This window comes from Falco cherrug, chromosome 5 (genome assembly GCF_023634085.1).
Source record: "Falco cherrug isolate bFalChe1 chromosome 5, bFalChe1.pri, whole genome shotgun sequence".
In the NCBI taxonomy this organism is placed as follows: domain Eukaryota; kingdom Metazoa; phylum Chordata; class Aves; order Falconiformes; family Falconidae; genus Falco; species Falco cherrug.
In genome coordinates this window covers 22,776,744-22,797,607 of record NC_073701.1, presented here as the reverse complement: position 1 = coordinate 22,797,607, position 20,864 = coordinate 22,776,744, and the positions used below count along the sequence as shown (strand labels likewise).

At 48.0% G+C, this 20,864-nt stretch overlaps 2 protein-coding genes across 4 annotated transcripts in view; one reads left to right on the top strand and one right to left on the bottom strand.

Annotated features, from left to right (window-relative positions):
• The window catches only part of LOC102053179 (aldo-keto reductase family 1 member B1-like), a 28,028-nt gene extending 25,299 nt beyond the window's left edge, over positions 1-2,729 (bottom strand). The window contains exons 1-3 of one of the 2 annotated variants that reach the window (XM_055711564.1): positions 2,572-2,729; positions 1,829-1,996; positions 671-787 (exon numbers count right to left, since the gene is read on the bottom strand). In XM_055711564.1, coding sequence (XP_055567539.1) covers positions 671-787; positions 1,829-1,996; positions 2,572-2,637 — 351 coding nt within the window. In that variant the 5' untranslated portion in view covers positions 2,638-2,729. The remainder of the gene's footprint in view (positions 1-670; positions 788-1,828; positions 1,997-2,571) is intronic. The other variant, XM_055711563.1, reaches the window with a different exon arrangement.
• Positions 2,730-2,852: 123 nt separating this feature from the next.
• Positions 2,853-20,864, top strand: part of BPGM (bisphosphoglycerate mutase) — a 29,077-nt gene continuing 11,065 nt past the window's right edge. The window contains exons 1-3 of one of the 2 annotated variants that reach the window (XM_055712146.1): positions 2,853-2,871; positions 15,266-15,341; positions 17,719-18,374. In XM_055712146.1, coding sequence (XP_055568121.1) covers positions 17,774-18,374 — 601 coding nt within the window. In that variant the 5' untranslated portion in view covers positions 2,853-2,871; positions 15,266-15,341; positions 17,719-17,773. Of the gene's footprint in view, positions 2,872-14,084; positions 14,209-15,265; positions 15,342-17,718; positions 18,375-20,864 lie in introns of those variants that run through there. The other variant, XM_055712145.1, reaches the window with a different exon arrangement.

The window sequence follows — 20,864 nt, the reverse complement described above, 5'->3', positions numbered from 1 at the left end:
TATGAAATAAAGATGAGCAACTCAAAAGCAACAGGTAGGATGGAGACTGATCAGACTGTAACAGGATAGAAAGGCTAAGACTAGAAATAGTCAAACTGAGACATCAACTCCTTCACTAATCTGTGAAAGAGTTTAGGCCCCCAAGAAGTCTCGCCTTTTGAATTCCTGTCTCAATGCAACAACACTAAGGCAGGGTCAACAACAAGCAAGGTCAGCTCAGTCTGTACTGTATGATGTACTTGGTGATTAAAGAGAGAAATGGAAAAAAGAATTATTTTCTCTTGCTCTGTATTTCACACAGAGGAAAATTTCTGACAGGAAGCAAAGTGCAGCCCTCCTTCCCACAAGGAGTAATTTTCAGATAAGCATATACTAATTAATAAAAGAAATGGAGAGCAGCCTTCCTTATGCTTGCAGCTGGGGGACCTGCCCCTAGTTTTCAGTGGGTGTGCAAGCATCAAAGGGGTATGCAAGCAACAGTCTCAGGGCAGAAATCAAAAGCCTGGCTCATGTGGCTGGAATAATGCCAAGCACCAAAGCAGTGCTGGTACGCAGGACAGACAGGTGGCCGTCTTTCTCAGCCAGAGCAATTGCTGGGCTGTAAAGCCCTATAACTCTCTAAAAGCCATAGTCACAGGAAACAAAGCCAAGGGCATTACCACTAATGTACCTTCAAACCAAAAGGCCAGTGCATGAGGTAGAGATCCAGGTAATCCACCTTCAGGTCAGCAAGAGTCTTCTGGCACGCTCCCTTCACCAGAGGTTTGTCATGAAACGTACACCATAGCTAAAGAATAAAAACCAAGGCACACCGTGACCTGCTGGGTTTAAGTTCTCAGGTGATCTCCTGCACAGGACAGAAATGCTCCATCTTTTTTGAAAGGCAATGTAGAACAAGGCCATCCTAGCGCTCTTCAGGGGGGGCTTACTCTGTGATGGGACTGGCCCATGACACTTAATTCAGTATGTGCAGTGGCAGGACACACAGTCAGACAGATCAGTAGTAAAAACTCCTATGCAAGGTCAGATGTGTGTAGAAGAGGATGGTTTAGCTCAAGAATGCCTTCTGTCAGATTTGACCATTTGCACATTTCCTGTAAAAACTTCAGCAGGCAAAGCCATGAAAATTTAAAACAAGGTGTAAAGAAGGTTGGCACCAACCTTTACCAAGGTAAGGAGCAAGCTCAGAATCAGCTAAACAGCCTGTTTTCCTTAGTAAGCAAGGGAAAGAAAACCCAGCAACCACACCTTCCTTGGGATGTGCTGAGCAGATTACACTGTCCCAGGGTGCCCAGAACCTCATCTTCACACGGCAGAGACACTCCTTTGGCAGGACTGTGAGCCTAGCTGCTGAACAAGCTTGAGGAGCTGCCAGGCTCATCTCCTCTGCTGTGCTTTAGCAGTCAGTAAGGTGCCATTACCAAACTGGTTCTGCCTCTGTATCAGTCCATGACACCAACGTGGTCTCAGACCTCTGCATCACAGATTTGCTTGGTGCTACCTAGCCCACTCTACCTTTTCCTGCTTCCCTTCTGCACCAACTACTCTGCAGATGGCCTCTTCTCACCTATCTCACCAGGATGCTGGGTCTCCTCAGTACAGTGCCAGACCACAGCAGGGTGTAGACGCAGTGTATCCTTCCTGACTCTCTGTGGAGAATGGGTTGAATCAGTAAGCTTCTATCAGGAGTGACTTGAATGATGTTATGAATTGCTTTATCCTACAGCATAAAGTTTGCCTCCAGTACTTAAGCTTCCTACTGCGAAAATACTATAGGCAAAGCATTCCCCCATCCCTCCTCCGGGGTGGAGGATCACCAGACCCTTACCTTACTGACAATGAAGAGGTCATCTCGTTTCACAGCACCTTCCTTGATTTTTTGCTGGATCCCATCCCCAACTTCCTTCTCATTCTGGTACACGTAGGCGCAGTCAAAGTGGCGGTACCCAACATCGATGGCAGCCATCACTGCGGCTTCCACCTTACCTGGGGGGGCCTGAAGGGAAAAAGGGTATGTGTGACATGCCTTGATCTGGGATTCTCGCATGCTGCTCTCGAGGTAGCAGGACGGGAAACAGACACATGAAGGGGCTTTAAGAACCAGCTTTACGGTGAAGCTGGTCTCGTTTTAAGCACGGGCACGGGAGCTCACACCCAGCCGCAGCCGTTCCGCGGCCGCCGCGCTCAGCCCCGCGCTCCGCCGCGCCGAGGCCCCCCCGCCGGGCCGCTCCCCAGGGCCGGGCCGAGGCCCCCCCGCCTCCCCCGCCGCTTCCCCGGGGAGCGGCCCTCAGCAGCTGCCAGCACGGGGGGCTCAGCCCGGCGGAGGGGCCTCAGCCCCCGGCGACCCGCGCAGAGCGCTGCGCTGCCGCGGGGGCTCGGGCTGCTGCGAGGGGCCAGCGGGCAGCGAGCGACCCTCGGTGCCAGGCGCCGCGGCGGCCCCGCCGTGCCGGGCGGGGAGCCCCGGCCGGGGGCTCGGTGGCGCCGGCAGCGCCGCGCCCCCCCCGGGAGCGAGAGGCCGCGCACGGCAGCCCCGGGCCCCGCTGCAGGAGGGCTCGCCGCGCCCGCCGTTACCTTCCATGTGCCCAGCCCCAGGAGGGGCACCTTGGCCGCGGCACCCAGCCGCGCGTAGCTCGCCATGGCCCCGCACGGCAACGCGCTGCCCGCCGAACGCTCCAACGGCGGCGCGTCCCACCGCGGGGCTGCCGGTACGGCCCCTCCCGGGGGTGGTGCCCCCCGCCCACCGCGGTGGTTGGTAGCGCTCGGCCTGCCCCTCCTTCGTAGCCAATCACCGCTCAAGTCCTGCCCTATGGCGGCACCACCCAATCAGCAGCAAGGCGGTGCAGCCAATGGGGGTCCCGGGCAGTTGCCAGGGTAAGGTGCGGGGGGGAACCACCTGCGCGCGGGGGGGTGTCGCGGAGTGCTCTGCCGCGGGTCGGTTTAGCTTTCCTCCGAGAATGGCGTTTCGCGGTCCCGCCGGGGCCCACCACGGCCGTTACGGCTTGGCGGTGCCGTGGGCCCCGGCGGGCCTCGCACCGACCCCGCCAGGGCAGCCCAGCCACTGCTGGGGCGGGCATTCCGCAGAGGCTCGGCCCGTGGGGGCCCGGTGCGAGCCGAAGTCAGTTAGAAATGGCGGCGGTGTCCGCCCCCGTGGGCCGGGCAGTGGCGCGCTCCGCCGACCTTTCCTCCGGGCCTGGTCCTTGCCGAGGGGCTGAGGGCAGCTGCGTCCTCACAACAGAGGCTCGCCCCGTCGGTTACACGATGGAGAGCCTGGTTCAGCCGGTGGCGCCTGGGCCCACGGTCTGTCACCGGTAGAGCCGGAGGGTGCCCCGGGGCGAGTCACTAGCCGCGGGGCAGGGCGTGAGGCGGCGGCCGCGCTCCCCGCTCGGGGGGCTGCGCCCTCGCCGCTGGCCGTGCGGTGGCGGGCGGTGAGCCACCGGCTGCCCCAGGGCTGAGCCCTCTGGGCGGGAGCTGCGTGTCCCCGTGACAGGGATGGTGGCCTGGGCTGGTCTGTCCTCGACAGAGCCTTGTCACCCGGCCTGCTGGTGGAGTGCGATGGCGGTAGAAGGCGTGGGGTGATGGTACAGGGGAAGAAACGTTCCTTGTCACTTGCACGGGGCGGGGGGGGGGTGATCCCTGCCCCTCACGGCACCGGGGCGGGGGGGGGTGATCCCTGCCCCTCACGGCACCGGGGCGGGGGGGGGGGTGATCCCTGCCCCTCACAGCCTGGGCCGCGAGGCACCGGGTGGGGGAACAGGGAGGTTCACAGCGGGCATGCGTGCCAAAGGTGAGAAGTAAAATTAAATCCCCATTTTCCTCCAATCTCAACAGGGCCATCCCTCTGGTAAAATTCCAGAGTTGCCTGTTTTTTCTTTTCACTTTTACTTCTCCTCGTTTTATTAGTAAAGGCAACAGGCATATCTCTATGGCTTGTTTTTTAGTTACCAGTGCCTTCATAAAAGGGAGTTTCATAATGTAGAGAGATATGTGACCGCAGAAGACAAAAGGTGACCTGTAGCTCTGTAGTCGTTGTGGATGACATAGTGTCATAAACCAGTGCATCCTTTTGCTCAAAAATAGAACGGGATCCGGGTAATGGATGGGAGGGTGTATTTTAATGTTTGCCCACAGGGGGGCAGAGTTAAACTCGTGTGCCTGCTGCTTTGGAATTTCTTCAATTTCTCAGCAGATTGAATTAGGTATTGCATGCCTTAGATTTTGTAATAATGAGAAGGCGGAAATCTCTCTTCCTCTGTCTTTTCGCTTAAAAAGGTTAAGGAGGAAAAAAAATGAAGGTGGCTTACATTTGTGATAAATAAATAGGTGTGAAAATTTTCTGGTAGGGACTCAAAAGATAAAAACTGAGTTTTGAAGAGAAAATTAGCAACTATCACTAACATACTGACTTTCTGAATTATCTGATCCTTAAATTAAAGGCATGGGAAAAAAATTCCTTTTCCCTGTTGTCTGTTGCACTGAAATGTATGAGACTGCTTTTCCTGCCTGAACTCACCAAAAGATGTTCCAAAACACGCATTTTTAAACATGTTAAGCATGAGGGGCAAATCAAGTCTGTTTTCTGCCTCCTGTTAACTGGCCACTTACAACATGTTGTATACCCCAGGGGAAACAGGAGGACTGTCTAAAATTTGAAATGGTTGGATTTCCTATGACCAGTAGCACTCTAATGTGTTCAGCACCTCCAGCTTGTTTTTGACTGCAGCAATCAGTGGGGATTGTGGGCTGATTACAGCTTGTAGGAAGAAGTATGCATTTCTTATACAGAGTTGTGTGGTTAACTACACGTTTACAGCCAGAGGCCACTTCCACTGGCAGATTTGCCGTTGATTCAACAGCATCAGAGGAAGCCTTTTGTTAAAATGTCTGCTAGCAGTGTCAGCTCTCTCTTTGTTCAGCCAGTCTAATACCAAACTTTGTCTAACCTATTTTGTATGTTGGCCCAGATGTCCTCAGAATGGCTGGACATCCCAGTTTCAACACTGTATGTTTCCCAGGGCTTCATCACCAGAGATCCCTTCTGTTCCCATATTACAGCTCACCATGCAGCCGTGCTGGTGGCTTAGGCACAATGGGGGAGACAAAATTCCTCAGGATTTCTCAGCCTTAGTCTGACTGTGCTGGCATCTGCGGGAAGGAACCAAGCACAGCAAGAAGAATAAGAACTGACCTTTTCCCAAGCACTTTCGCCATTCTATAGTGTAAACCAGTGGGCTCAAGCTGATTGAACAGGTGCTGGGATATCATGCCAGGCAAAGCAAGCAGAGCTGCTAAAAATGGTTTATGGCCTTTTTTATACTTTTGCTCCGTCACTGTGTGTCACCTTCTGGAGAGAGATGGACTTCCCAGAAAGAGTAGTCACATTCTGACATCTCCACAGGAAGCCTGCAGCGGTATGTTTTGGTTTCTGAGGTCACCCTAGCCAATCTGGCTTTGAAGCTGTACTAACTGTTACTGTTACAAATAGAGGAAATAGGAGAAAGTCTGTGGAACATCAGCTTGAAACTACACTGAAGAGGAACCTTTTAACTTAGCAGAACTGTAGGAAGCTAGTTTTGAGAGCCACATCAAATGAGGTGGTTTGATGATAAAGAGAAGTGTAACTTGCCAACAAGTGGGTACCTGAGGGTAAATAAGACAGGAAGAGATAGTTAATAAAACTGTCAGGCAGTGGGGAGCAGACCCCTGGAGGCAGTGGAGGAGGTGTTGACAGCAGAGGAGGGCAAAACAAGGCACGTTCACAATATCCCCGAAGTATAACATGGTTGCATTTTCTTCTGGGTTGTCTACATGAAAATCTTGTGCTGTTTCATTATATTGATGCAAATGCGTTTTTTGGACATGTATCAGTTGAAGTATGTTGTATATTGATTTAGCTTAAATCTGTTACCACTTCAGTTAAAACAGCAAAAAGTACTCTTCAGCAAAATAACATCTGTCCTCCCACAGATTTAGCATTGATTTAACAGCATCAGTTTTTGAACTGGTTTAATTAAACTGCAACTTCCTTGCACAGGCCAGGACTGGTTGCTGTGGAAGCAGAAGCATGTCAGTGTCTTTTGTGTCTTTTCTCAAATTTGTAAAAAGAAACCTTCTAATCATAGAGTAGGGAGGTGGATTAATGTGGGACTGGCAAATACTTTGCTTGGTTTTCTCTAGGTCAAGCCCTGTGAAAAGAGCAGGTACCAAAACATCAATAAAGACCATACCTTCTTTGTTGTTTCTGTAGAGGAATGGGCTTTGTAATGAGGGGATAAGCAACTTAAGTTAAATAGGAAGGACACCATGGCCAGCCTCCAAATTCAGCTCATCGATGGAAGATTTGCCCATCTCATGTACGTCCCTGTCCAATTCTGTTGGTAGGCATGGTTATCACAGGAACAAGATTTTCCTCACTCATATGTACAGACTGTAGGTTTTCCAAAGCTCATCACCTTTGAGAGCAGTCTGTTATTTTTCTTGCCAAGTGGAGCTTTTGTCCTTGTGGAAAAATATTTTCATGCTCCATTTCAGGTTTCAGCAATCAGCTGTGTCTAGTTCTGACAAGAAAAGGGGTGTTTCAAATGCCTTTGGAGTAGAGGAAGGGGTATGTTTTCCATTTGTGAAACACAAAAGTGTTGAAAATATTTTCCTCATATTTGAAAAACAAACAAAATGAAGCACACGGTAAAACCAATGAGTTCATCTTGATTAGGAACAACATGAAAAATACACTGTGGAATCTGCAATTAGAGCTGAATAGAAATTGCTTTATAACCTGAACTTGTACACAACAGGGGAGCCAGATTGTTTTAGCTGAGTTACTCAGGTTTTGTGAATACGAGAGCAGAACCTCATGTGGTCTTTCTCCTGTCACATGGCAGGACCCGTGGGCAATATGAACATTTAGTGGGGATGTGGAAGGTCCAGTGATTCCCACAAAAGTTCGGCTTATTGTGCTTCACTAATCCATGGATCTGCAGTTATTTCGCTGTATGCTCCAGGTTTGCTGTAGGGTTGGTCAGATAGGCCTCCGCACTCTCAGCATCTGTCATTTCCAGAAGTAATTCAGGGCACGCAGGGAGAAGTCTGTGAGCTTCAAATTGTTCTCGCAGGATGCTTCCAGCTATTATCTTGCCTGGGGACACTTGCTTGTCCTGTGACCAGAACATGCCTGTAACCCAAAGGGCTGGAAAAAGATAGTGGCCAGGTGTGGGTTGCTGCAGAAGCCAGGAAAATAAATTTGGCCTGTGTGTGCTCCCAGCTGCCCCTGTACATTAGATGTAACCCAGAAGACCAGGTAAAGTGGCTTCTTCATGTCTAAGGTTTGAAATCTTTAGAAGGACAAGAGACCTTGGCCAGATAGTATCAGCTTTGTTTTATGGTATCTTCTAGAGGCATGATAACCTTCCCACTCTGCCCCACCCCCACCCCCCCCCGCAAAAAAAAAAAAAAAAAAAAAGATAGTTTGTCACCAGAGATATGCCACTTCTGCAAATGCCTTCTTAAGAAGGGCAGGACCATACTGGCCAGGTTTTTTCCTCACAGGTCCATTGAATTGCTCTTGGCTCAGTTACTTATTTGGTATATCGCAGATGCAGATTTTGACAGGGAAGAATAGTGACAGCAGTGCTGAATGTTTAAACAGTTACTTGACCTTTCCAAAATGCTAAATGTTGGATAGTGCCTTGTGTCTCTGGGAAGCAGAAAAGTGTCTTTTTTGTAATATAAAAAGGATATGCTGAATTACAGGCAAAATATTTTTCCAAGGCTCTTCTGTGGATGGCTATACCTGATGGCAATAGAGAGGAACAGACTAATTCTGAATAATAAAACAATGGAAGTCAGGCATAAAATTATTTAAATTAATGGATTCCCATCTAAGTAAAACAGGTGTGGGATGAAAATCAGAATTGAAAAGTTCTGGGAAGTTGGATATCCTGACTCCCCGTCCATGTGTGATGTATTAGTCCTGGCTGCCTTTCCACTCATGCTCCTTTTTTGTTAAGGAAATGGGCAGGGGGAAGCATGAATTAACTTGTCATACACAACTATTTATTTAGCAACTTAACTCCTAAAGTTTCCTGGGAAACAATCCTGTAAAAGAGAGGCTTGATTTTGTTGCTTTTTAAAGTCAGGAACAACCCCTCTGAATTCTGAGAAGAACAGCATGACTTGGTCCTTCTCTTTATATTACTTAATCATGACACATAGGATAGATTTTTTTTTTTTTTATATATAGGAAGCTTATTTTTGTGCTACATTCAAAACCAAACTAAGTATCAGTCAGGCTTGGTTTGTAAACTGGTATGCTCCAAGAGAACCACGTACCATGGAAAGAAATGTAAGAAGTGCAAGACCAATTTTTGTGATTTGTAGGGTGTTTGTGAGAAAACAAACATAAGAAATACAGAGATAGCTTTGCAGACACACATCAGCAAGTTCTTAGTTAAGCCAGGGTTCATTGTAACATGGAAGTAAAAACCTTTAGAGCAGTTTTTTTGAGGTGAACCATTAAGTTTTCATAGAAAGACTTTAGTACAAGTGAACTTGAATATGTCTCCCATGTGTGTACTGTTCTCCCCATTCTCTGCAATGACTCTGGAGTTCTCATTTTACTCTTTTCGTTATATTTGCTCAGATTCTTATGCGTTGTTACTATGCTTTAGTATCAGCACTATCCAGTCTGTTTTCTAACTAACTTATCATGCCTTGACTAGACACCACCCTGCTGCTTTCTTTTTTTCAAGAGGCCCTTTTAAATTATCTCCTCCCAGACAGTTTCTTACTGACGTCTGATGTCTGCAGTACTTTTTTTATCATGGAGAAAAAAAAGGCAGAAAATCATGAGATTTTCTTTGCTTTTGATACTGCTACAAGAAGTTAATTTGCACAGTATTGCAACAAGAAAACAGTTAAATGTCCCAAACCAAAACCTGCAATGTAAACCACTCCAAACCCACAAAATTTAAATGAACCTTGTAGATCTTAAAATTGTGTTTCGTGCTCTAGAAATGGGAAAACTTCTGGTTGTGAGAAAGGATTTGTTTTCCCAGCCATTGGCACCCTGTACAACTTCTTTTAGAACTATTTTTGGGGGCTAGAGCTATATCCATGAGGGCTCCTTCAGAACATTGTGTTCCACACACTTTTCTGTAGCATCTAGGCACCTGTTATGGTAAGGTGTTTATTTGAAGATGTCTGCGTAACAGTTTTGAGAGCATAGAGAATGTAAGGTTTTTCCCATGTGTATGTTTTCAGCTTGGCATATGCAGAAATAAAACATTTTTTTTGAGTGAAGTTTTCAAACAAACACACAGAAGTCACACATTTTAATTCAGAGTAACATTAGCAGTACCTAGCTGTAGGGATTACTTAAGAAATTCTGTTCCCACTTTGAGTTTGGAATATGGTGTCTCACACAGCAGCTTCCCTCCATCTGTTTTGCATATAATGAAGGCTTTTATGTATTTTCTTCCTCTTTCTCAGTCATTTATTTGGTACTTAATGATTCAGAAAAACTTCTGCATTTACTTAAAGACTACCGCTATGATTCTGGTCACAAATGCAGGGTTAGTTTAAGTGCTTACACACTCACCTCTCTCTTTTTTTGAACAGATTTGCCCCCAAGCAATGGAGTTCAGAGTTTTTGGGTTTTGTTTTTTGTTTAACCAAAACAGTAGAATACTTTATTTGCCCTCCATGGACTTATGCTTCTGGTTCTGACTTAATGAGAATCCACTCAGATGCATGAAGTTATATACTGCCTCCATACCCAAAAAGGATGAAAGCCCCACTGTATTTGCATATGAAAGCAGCATTGTATTAGGCACTAGTAAAACAAAAGGTGGAAAAATCCCTTCACTGAGGAGCTTAAATTGTAATTGGGTGACTAACTGGTGTGCAAAGTATGCCTCCCTGCTCTGTCAGGTGCACCCCCAGGTTTTAGGTAATAATAGGCTTGGTTTAAGACACGGTGGTGTGATATATTGACAAACATGCGTAGGTGTGTGATGAAAAATTACCCATGCATAGGTATGCTTGAGCCAAGAAAATGTTGTTAACTTGTCTGGTTAATGCAAGACTCGGTGAGTGGCTCTAACAAAAAGACACAAGGAGGACCGGTATGTCCTTGCCTGCTATGTGCTCTCTGAGTTCTGATGGAGAAGGCTTTATTCTCCTTGTATTATAGACCAAGGTTGGTGTATAGAGGTGTGTGAAGGACTTCAGGCCAACAGTACTGGGCAGTACTTCATGTAAGCTGTGGCTGTGGTCTCAAGAACAAGGAAAACAGCTGCCAGTCCATGAATACACCTTAGTTTGCTTGGGATTCAGCTAAACAAGGGAGTTTTGAGACTAGGCTTGGGTGAAAAAGTGATATTGACATCTCGTGGACTGATTGAAAAAGTGAATAAAGTGGTCTTTTAAACTGGAAAAACTGAGTAAGCAGAGATGTAAAAAGAATAAGTAAGGAGGCTGAAGGCATGGATGGGTAAGGTGGCTGTGGTGTTATAAGGAAAGGTATCCCTCCTGGCTAGCACAGTCCTGCTAACAGGAAGCTTCCCAGGCCCCTGTCCACATTGCAGTTGATTGCTTGCAAGAATTAAAGTTTGTGTTTAGTTTACAAGAGAAGAGGTGACCAGTGTATTGTGGTGTGATGGGCAGGGAGATGGATGTAGCCTGAGTGATTTTATGATGTAACGGTTCCTGAGTCCTCTTGGGGAAATGATATGTTTCATCTCTCTGCATAGTGTTCTCAATACGAATTTGGCCTTGAATGAAAGTGGACCATCAGAGAAGTTGCAGAGGAATGTGAAACAACAATACCATGGATAGCAGACAGAGAAAAGACAGGACCTAGGACTTTTGTAGAAGAAAAACTGTCAAGTGTTAAAAAGGACCTGAATGGGCCTACATCCAAGAAAAAGGTGAGGATTCCTTGGGCACACATTTGGGTGGCAGAGAAAACAGGCATGCTGCTGGCAGCAACCGAAGGTGGAAAGAAGTAGGGAGAGCCTAGGAGAGGAAGGCATATTTTCATGCAGTAGAAAAACACCCAGGAGGAAGTTTGAGAGAGAAGATTTCATTAAAGAGTGTGAGGATTTGATTACAGATGTTTCTTTTGAAGATGAAATTATTAGTAGAGACAGATCAGGTATCAAATAGTTCTAAACAAAGAGCTCAGAGTCTTCTGGAAATTATAATGGGTAAGTCTGCAGTGCTCTATGGCGAATACTTCACCTAGCTTTGAACAAAGTAACTATTCTATGAAAAAGTATATCAAGGGCATAATCAGTGAAGAACGCTCCTGTTTGCCACAGTTTTCATCAATCATTAATTTGTCTTTCTTATTTCCAGTGCTTTTTTCTTCTGTTTCTGCCTCACTTAGCTCCAGGCCTTTCTTCAGTGCAGTGCAGTTGCACTGGTGCCCCAGTGGAAGCGTATGTGTTGAGGAAAGGAGATTCCTGAACTGCTTCTGCCATAAACATTCCAGCTAAACACTACAGCCTGGAAGGGCTCCACAGCAGAGACCCTGAAAAACATAGCCCAGCTGGTCTGAGAGATAATAGCTGCCAAATGAGTGTAGCTGTCTGCAAGAAGTCAAAAACGGGGATATGGCTTCAACTCTTCCATTCTTGTGTAGTTTGAAATATGAATCAAGGTCATGAGGCTGTTTTTGCCATGCCAATGAAATGGTCTTGTTCAAAGGCTACTGGAGTTAAACCCTCTGTATTTAATGGCCATGGAGATCCTGGCTTGTGTTGCTGTCTACTCATTTGTAGTTATGACTGCGTATTGACATATAATGTTTCCTTCTGTTAATTGCATTAATGATTGAAGTATAGCCAATACATAGTGCTGATACTCAGGAAGAAATATTTTTCTTTCTATCTCTAGGACCTTTGGTTCTTTTCCTTGCAAAGTCAATCAGCTAGTTTGCCTGTGATGCACCCATATTCAGAGCTGTACCTCTAGTATATTCATACAAGAGGAGGCAGGTCTGCCCTGACTGGAGGCAGGGTGAATGCAGTGCGATGTGGGAGTGTTTCTCTTTGCCAGGTTGAGCTGATGGGTGGCAAATCAAACTCTTCTGGTACAGTGAACTTAGAAGTATACTTTGATTACATAGGCTGGACTAGCTTTGTACTGTAGGTTCTGGCTTAGACAAAGCTGATAGAGACGAAAGGTGATTGTTAACATTAAAGTTAGTGGGTAACATGAAAAGGATTATATTATATATGTAACTGTAAGCACAATTCACATCTAGTGGAAACATTTTGCAGAAGCAGCAGATTTTATTGTGGTTCTGTACCGAGGTCAGACATAGCTCTTTTTATGCAGAAAAACATTGAAAATGTTCTCCCTGAGATGCAGAATGCTTTCCAGAGCTTCCTAAATAAGCAAGTAACAAAGTCAGTGCAGTAACCACCAAAGAGGCACAGGATGCTGCTCACTGACAGCCTGGCCACTCTAAACCACTTAGCACACAGTGCTGTGGCTGAGAGCTTAGCGAAGCAGTGTTTCATCTGGCTGGTCCTGTCCCACTGACAGGTGAGGATCTAATCCCTCTAAGTGCAAAACAAAACACCCTTTCTCCTCACAGCACTTTAGAGACATTATTTTAAAACTTCTGCCCAAAATTTTCTTTAGTTTCCTTGTGTTACTTTGTCCTAGCAGAATCTGGATCCCCCATCTTTCTTTTTCATGCACTATCATTTTAACCCATTAAAAATGGAAGATAACACCCACCCACCGCCGTGGAAAGGGTGATAGATCACATTAGGTATACATATGGTTTGTGGCCCTTTAAACTTTGCATTGTGGCTGTTCAGGGGTAAACATTTAGAGAAGAAATTGTGAGTCAGATTATGTATACAAGATGTGCTCTGCTTCTTTTTGAAAATAAAAGCAGACCTTTGGCAACAGAAGCAGCAAAGCACACCACCTTCCCACACCACTTCTTTCCATTGCTAGCGGGAGCTGCGCAGTCCCGTCCGTGGTTTTGATTACTTTGGATTGGAATGACAGGCATGAGGGTAGCTAGCACGATCATTAGGAAGACTCACGTCTATTTTTTCCCCTGCTGATTTCATTATGAGTAATGGGATTTTGGACCCTTGCTTCTCACTGAAAACAAAAGGTCCTAAAGCCAGAAGAAAAAGCGACCTCTGCCTGGAACCCCCCCCATCTGGCTGACCCTGCGCCCCCTTTCCTCACCTCCTGGGCAGGAGCGCGGGGTGCTGGATGGCAGCCCAAGGTGCCGGTGCTATGCAAGGAGGCTCTGGGCAGGGGAGCAGGAAGGATCCGGGGGGGCAGCCCAGCTCCTTCCCTGCCTCTTTCCTGGTGTGCCCAGCGAGTGAGCCGGCCTCTGGCCTCCTCCCTCCCTGCCCCCCTGCCTGCCTCCCTCCCTGCCCCCCTCCCTGCCCGCCTGCCTCCCTCCCTGCCCCCCTGCCTGCCCCCCTGCCCGCCTGCCCCCCTGCCTGCCCCCCTGCCCCCCTGCCTCCCTCCCTGCCTGCCTCCCTCCCTGCCCGCCTGCCTGCCCCCCTGCCCGCCTGCCCGGCGGTGGGTGAGGAGGCCGTGGGGGGGAGATTCTCTGGGGGTGGACGGAGGCGCGGGGCAGCCGTGGCCCTGGAGGAGCGGAACCCACCGGTGCCTATGGCGTTAGCAGGGCCGGGGGTGGTTTCGGGAGAAGCCAGCAGCCTGGCTGCCGCCCGTCGCGCTCTGCACACGCTGCCGTGACCCCGTTTCTCCGTTTTGGCGGTGCCGGCAGAGCGGGCCGGCGTTTGCGTGTCCCGATCCACGGGGGGAACCAGCATCTCGGCTGCGATCCCTGGCAGAACGACCTGCCCTTACAGGAGGCATTCGCGGCGGGGGGCAGCGACCCCAGCATGGCCGCAGGCCCCGCGGGACCTCGAGCCCCGGGCAGAGCGGGGGGGCGCGTGCGGGCCGGGCTGGCTCGGCTCGGGCCCTAGCGCGCCGTGGGCACCACGCCGCTCCTTCGCGTCACCGCCCACAGGCTCGGCTTCATTGGCTGAGGGCAGTGCTCATCCTCTGGATTAGCCAATCAGACACCCCATCTTCGCGGGCGCGGGGACGCCGGGGCCTCAGTAAAACGCGGGGCCCGCCCCTCTCCCGGCGCGGCGGCGGTGAGTGTTTGCTGTGGTGCCGGGGGCGGGCTGCGGAGCGCGGCTGCAACCTGCTGCCGTGGTCCCTGTAAGGCAGCGCCGGTCGAGTCTTAATTCTCTGAAGCTGGGAGACGAGCGTGGGGGGAGGGTGGTTAGCGGCCGTGGGGGAGGGGGTGGAGGGCCCCTGGGCTTAGGGGGGCTCCCTGCGGGGGAGCAGGCGTTGGAGCCCGCGGCGGCGGGGAGCGGTCTCTCCGGGGGGCTGTGCCGGCGCTCCGGCGGCCCGACGGAGGGGGGTTGTCGCGGCCCGGGGGGGACTCCCTGAGGCGGGGGGCGCAGCCGGGCCCCGCTGGCGGCTGTCGGGACCCGGGGCCGGCCGGGTGCGTGTGTGGGCCCTTTGAGCGGGAGCGTGGCGGGCCCGGGCCCGGGGCGGGCGGCGCCGCCGGGGGGGCGGCAGCTGAGGCGCCTCGCGTGTGTGCTCGTGTGCGGGGGACGCGGAGCGCGGCGGGCGAGTTGCGGTCCCGCTCCCGGGCAGCCTTGTGTCCCCGTGTGTGTAGGGGAGCTGCCTCTGGGTGAAGCCTCTGCGCTCCTGGGGGGCTGGGGGGCAGGTGCACCGCACAGGGACGCTGCATGGGAACGCTGAGCGGGCGAGCCTGCGCTGGTTGGAGCGAGGAGACCGGGAAAGAACTGCTTCTGGCAGCTCGACCTTAAAACTGTGCTGGGTTGAACGCTCTGCCGATGTAAGCTGTTACCCTTAGCACCTTGCTGTGTTCTGCCGCCCTGAGTTTAAGCTCTGTGTTCCTGTTCTGTGCTGGGTTCAGGTCTGTGGTCTGTATCCCCCGTGGTGTCTCAGAGGTTTTGGTAGATTTCTGCATGCTAGAGCTATGGTAATTACTGTCTAAACAAATCTCGGGGAGCAAAGGATATCCTGGGGCATCTGGGAGACGAGCAGCTTTTCCCCTGCTGGGAATGCAGGAGCTGTGCATTTGCATCTTTTTGGGAGAAGGAAATTGGTAGCTTTCCCAGCTCATACAAGGGGTGTGTGCTTTATTTTCTTACATCTCTGAGAGCAAATGATGGTTGGCATAACTATTTGTACTTGCGGTTTCCTTCTGAGTGAGCACTTGATGTTCATTCTCTTCCTGCAGGTAACTAGTCAAGAGTGTGTGGTGGCTTCTGTATAAAGCAGGTCTTGAGTCTCTGCTGGGATTTGCCATAGGAAAGGTGAGTGGCATTATTTCCATGTGTTGCTCTCAGGCTTTCTAGCTTAAATGCTTCCATAAGCAGACTGATATTTAAATGCTGTGACGGCCAGTCTTCTCTAAATTTGTTTTGACAGCGGTTCTGCCTAATCTTTTATATGACTGAACTAGAGTTCATGGTCCCCCGGTGATCTTAGGTCTTTGTATGAGTGTTTTGTGTTATATTTGTTGAGGTTTTTTATTGGTTTTGGCCAAAAGTACCCAGCTAAGAACTTCTACAAACAGGTGTATCACCTCTATTGTTGGGTCTTAATTAGGTTGTGTAAATTATGCAGTCTGTTCCTGTGGGTTATACAGTCAATTAATCTGAACAGTGAGGTGTCTGTGGAGTTATAGCCCCATAAAAAGCTCTGTTTTGTGTAGTAGTTCATGCTGTGAACACACTGCAATTTTTAATCGTATCTGTGGGATGCTGGAGAAAGATGGCTTTAGGTGGAAATGCTGTCTGATACTCCTTTTGTTTTAAGCCTCGGACCTTAAATGCTGTAGTTTGTTGTATCTGATTTGACATGCCACCTGAATCCTAACAATAATTGATTTCTTCATTTAACATGAAGATTAGTGTGAGCGGAAAGTGGAATGTACAAGAGATTTTTGTCTGAGATGCTCATTGTCATACAGGAAATTTAAGCCTCCTTTGCATGAAATTGCAGAAGACTTCCTTTTTTTTTTCTTAATAACTGCCTTCTGTGTCAGACAGTAACTCCTGATATTCTGTAAAAATCCATCAGTCCTCAAAGGCCTTTTTAAGTCAGCTGTACCAGTAGTCAAAGTTAGAGCTGGGGAGGTTTTGCATAGTGTCTTTGTGTGATGTAGACTGTTTTCAGTGGGAGTAAAAGAGAACTAAACTGCTGTTACAGTCAAGATCACATTACTGAGGCTGTTAATTCAACTTTTCTATACACTTTTTGAAAATCTGGTAAAAATGAATGCTGATACAGTGCTGGGTGCTTCCCAAAACTCCATGGGCATAACCCATCCTACTGACTAAACTTAGGGTCACAGTGGGCCTGAATTCGAGACGCTTGGGAGTGTGATTGAAGCAGCTCCAACCGACCTGAGATGATGGGAGCTCCCATAAGCATGTCTCTTATGGAAATGTAGTCCAGAGTTGGGTGTGCAGAAATCGGACCTCGGTCTCCCACTGTCCGTGGTTTTGAGAGCACTGAATGTTCATTGGAATATACAACAGTCCTCCCAGCGCAGAGTCTTATCTTTATATTTTGATTCCTGTGCTTTGTCCATTGCTATCTAGTCTGTGATGTCTCTGACCAGAGTGATCAGGTGGGGCTTTCAGAGTTGCAGTGCTGTGTTAGATGGACCTTTTGGGCATTACACAATCTGCTAGAAGATGTTTGACCACAGTGCAAAAGCTTGGGTGGATGGTCAAAATCCATCTCTCATTAAAGACAATCCAGAGGTGGTGTTACTTAGTCAACAGGAGCAGAGAAGGGTGCTGTTTGACCTTCTGAATGTGTAGCTGTCTGTTACTTAATGAGGACAGCAAATATGCCATTTGTGCCCACTGCAAAAATAAAAGCATTAATCCCGGTGCCTGAGAATCTGGTATTCATAGACACAAGAGGGAGAAAATACACTTGAAAGTCAAGAAGGGGATGGGATCATCTATGAGGTCACTTATGGGTTCAGTGAAATGGGGACTTGCTAGTGGTGGATTGCATCCCAGAGTAGCTATGTTGTCGCACTTGAGTGTAGAGGAATGATGGAGGAGGTGGCTTGGGGAAAAATTGGGCAGAGACTGGCATAATTACCAGGACAGGATGGGGATGTGAGGAGTTCGTTATGCAGAGCATGATTGTGGTGACATCTCTTGAGGAAAACTAGTAAGATTCTGTGTATTGCCAGTTCCAATTCTGTGGTCTTCCTCTCCACTTGCTCTGGCTGCTGTTTGTGCCTGAACTCACTTAGAGCCAGTGTGGATCTGGGCAGCTCATAACAAGCTTGGGCTTCATGTCTCACCTCTAAGGTCACCAGTGACAGCCGCTTCTCTCGTTGGGAGCCCCTGATGTTGAGTGAGGCTTTGTTTGAGCACTTGAGATAAATCTGTAGGCCAGAACAGCTTGTACAAATCTGCGACTCATCAGTTGGTTAAGTGGGCTAGTTGCAACAAGCTGGGTGGAGGATGGTGCAAAATTTTCCTCCCACCTGGGGGTGGAAAGGAATTCAAAGTCAGGAGACCTCAAAGGTAAAAACATACTCAGCAGACACTTGTTTCTTTGTTTTGATTTTGATAGTTGTCTACTCTTTGCTGCCATATTACTACTTGTAATGTGTTATCTGTGAGGTGTTTGATATATCTATCTCATGTCTCTGTCCAGATGCATCATTATTAGATGCCAGACCTGTTGTCATCTGTGCTAAGTTGCAACCAAGATGGCTAAGTACAGACTTGTTCTCCTAAGACATGGGGAAGGAGCCTGGAACAAGGAGAATCGCTTCTGCAGCTGGGTGGACCAGAAGCTGAGCAGTGATGGGATAAAGGAAGCTCAGAACTGTGGCAAACACCTTAAAGCTCTGGGCTTTGAGTTTGACCTTGTCTTCACGTCTGTACTCAGCCGCTCCATCCAGACTGCATGGCTTATCCTGGAAGAGATGGGCCAAGAATGGGTGCCCATTCAGAGTTCCTGGCGACTTAATGAGCGTCACTATGGCGCACTGATTGGTCTCAACAGAGCAGAAATGGCTCTGAATCATGGGGAGGAGCAAGTGAGAATGTGGAGGAGAAGCTATGATGTTACCCCACCTCCCATAACAGAATCTCATCCTTACTATGAAGAGATATACAATGATCGCCGGTATAAATGCAGTGATGTCTCTCAGGATAATCTCCCAAAGGCTGAAAGTCTAAAAGATGTGCTTGATAGACTCCTTCCATATTGGAATGAAAAGATAGTGCCAGAACTGAAAAGTGGCAAAATGATCCTTATCTCTGCTCATGGTAACAGCAGCAGGGCACTGCTGAAGCATGTGGAAGGTAAGGGTCTTCCTTTCAGCTGTCCTCTCTTCTCCTTACACAACTGCTTAGAGCTTTGCATCTTGTTCTGTAGTGTATATTATTATCTGGGCAATGTAACACTTAATGTTTTTGGTCTCCAAGGAGAAAGTAAAGTTGGCCTGTTGGAACAGGAATCAAACTGGGGGATGTGGAAGGAGGAGAGAATTTGTTAGAATGTAAAGAGGAGAGCCAGATGCTTTCACCTTGTTTCTCACTGCTTATTTTAGATTGGTGTATTCTAACTTTGTGGTTGGTCTAGATATCCAAGAATAGTTAGAGCCTGAAGAGTCTTTGTCTTTATTCAGCTGCTTTGTCAGAAGGGTTGAAGTCATAATCTGTTCATTAAACAAGCATTGCTACAACGCAGTGGAATAAATTGCTTGTCCTGGTTTGTGAAAGACATTCTTGAGTGTTACTGTGGTGGGTGACTTCTGAGGCTTTATTCCTGATAGTTCTTTACTTTAAAAAGCTGCTGTGGCAGGGAGTTCTGCAGAGAGTAGGGACTTGCAAAAGCTTATGCAAATGTTGTATTTCCCAATATAGAAAATGCCTACCATTAAACAGTTAAGTTGGTGGCTTAGTATAAGGTTGCTTTGTTTGGGACTTGAAAAGGCTTTAAGTCATTGATAGATTCTTCCCCCCCTGCCTCTTCTGTAGTGACATAGCTTCTAGTTTAGGTTATCCTAAACTGGAAGATGGACTATATTAATTTCTTTGCCTGCGAGTAGAGTAGAATTTAGTGATTATACATGTATGAATGCAGCCTACTAGAGTTGTGGTTGCAAGTATGCACAGACTGAATTGTGTCCACTCACTTTCAGTTGTCAGACTCTCTGGTGTGTGTCTCTACAGCTCTGACTCTACTGAGCACTTTTTGTGTTCAGGCATGCAGGGACAGTCAGGATAGCTGATGCTTTTGCAGGAGTCAGAAGTCCAGGGAATATGCATGTACAAGTGTCCTGAGCTACAGAGGCAGTGAATTCTGGGGTACAGATCTCTGCTTGGATGAAGGAGGAAGGCTGGTTCAGCCAGTTCCACTGATGTAGTCAGAGTGGTTGTACATGCTACACGAAATAATTTCCAAAGGAAATAGGGGCAGGGGCATCTGCAGCCATGAAGTTTTCATATCTCTGTGAAATGCATGCCACCCTCCCAGCTCCCCCCTACCCCAAGAATGGAACCAGTTCCATGAAACCATGCTGGCCAAGCCCTTTGTGGGTGAAATGCTGCAAGTTCACTACAGCTTCAGCTGAAACCATGGGTCACTTGTACAGGCATGCATGAAAGCTGGAGCTGACAGCATCAGTAACTGGTAAAGGTTACTTTAAAACTCAGTGTGGCTGGACTCCTTGTTGCATTGAGATCAGAGAGAACAGTGTATGTTAGAGCAGTTGCAAAGCTTGTCTTTGGGATTATGTTAGGTATAACTCTGGCTATCCACACTCTCAACCAAAGTAAAATAGACCTGTCTCCCTTGTCTGTCCTACCTTGTCCTCCTGGCACATGCTTACATAGGGAGGTGTGAGGAATCCTTGGCAGAGGATGTAGTTCTGTTGACCAAGGGTTGTCCATCAGCTATCCAAACTCCACACAGGAGAAACTGCCAGATATGTGCTGGCTTTGCTGCCCTTCATGCAGTGAAAATTTGGATTGCTGCAGAGCTGGCCTGAAAGGGTGGCATGAACAGAGCTTTAAGACTTCTGCTACTGCAACCTGCTCTTCCCCTGCCCGCCCACCAGAGCTCCAGCCTACATCTGGCTGGATCTAAGAGGTTCCTTGTCTGCATTGCTGACTGTCTCCCTTTCTCTCCTGAAAGGTTGTGAGCTGCTCTTGAAGCCTTGCTGGAGTTGAATCTGATTTAACAGTGCTTAAAGTTTGTCAGTCTGTTGTATTTATAACACCCACTGTGAGGTGGGCTTTGGCTTTGCGAACTTTTTCTAACAAGCTTAGTGTCCTGCACTTGAGTGGAAGTTTCTTAGGCCTCTCTATCTTAGCTGGAGCCGTGGTTTTTGGCATTTAGAAAGTGGGCTTCACATGCCTCAAGCAGCAATCCTACATGGCTGCTTGGATGTCTTAATCATAGTGGTAACTTAATCTTGGGATATGTAGCTTGGAAACTTTAAATGGCAGTAAATATGAGTGTTTTCATTGTTTGATCTGTTGAAACAATTCTGCTTGTTTCAGTGTGAAATTTAATGTCTTTTCTGAAAGACTTCAGAGTATCCTTGAAGTTACTATTTCACAGATGTATTTTTTTTTTTTTTTGGAGGAGGCCTGCAGATCCTCCGAATCTGGATGTTTTCAGTGTTGTGAGTAATTGGAAAAGAGCTTGAAATGTGGATCTGACTTCTGCTTGCACATAAAAATGATCAGAGCAACAAAATGTCAGGCCAACAAGGGTTTGACTGTGGGTTTGAATTTTGTTCTCGTTTTCTCAGTGCTCAGAGTGGAACTCATTAAGGTGTATGA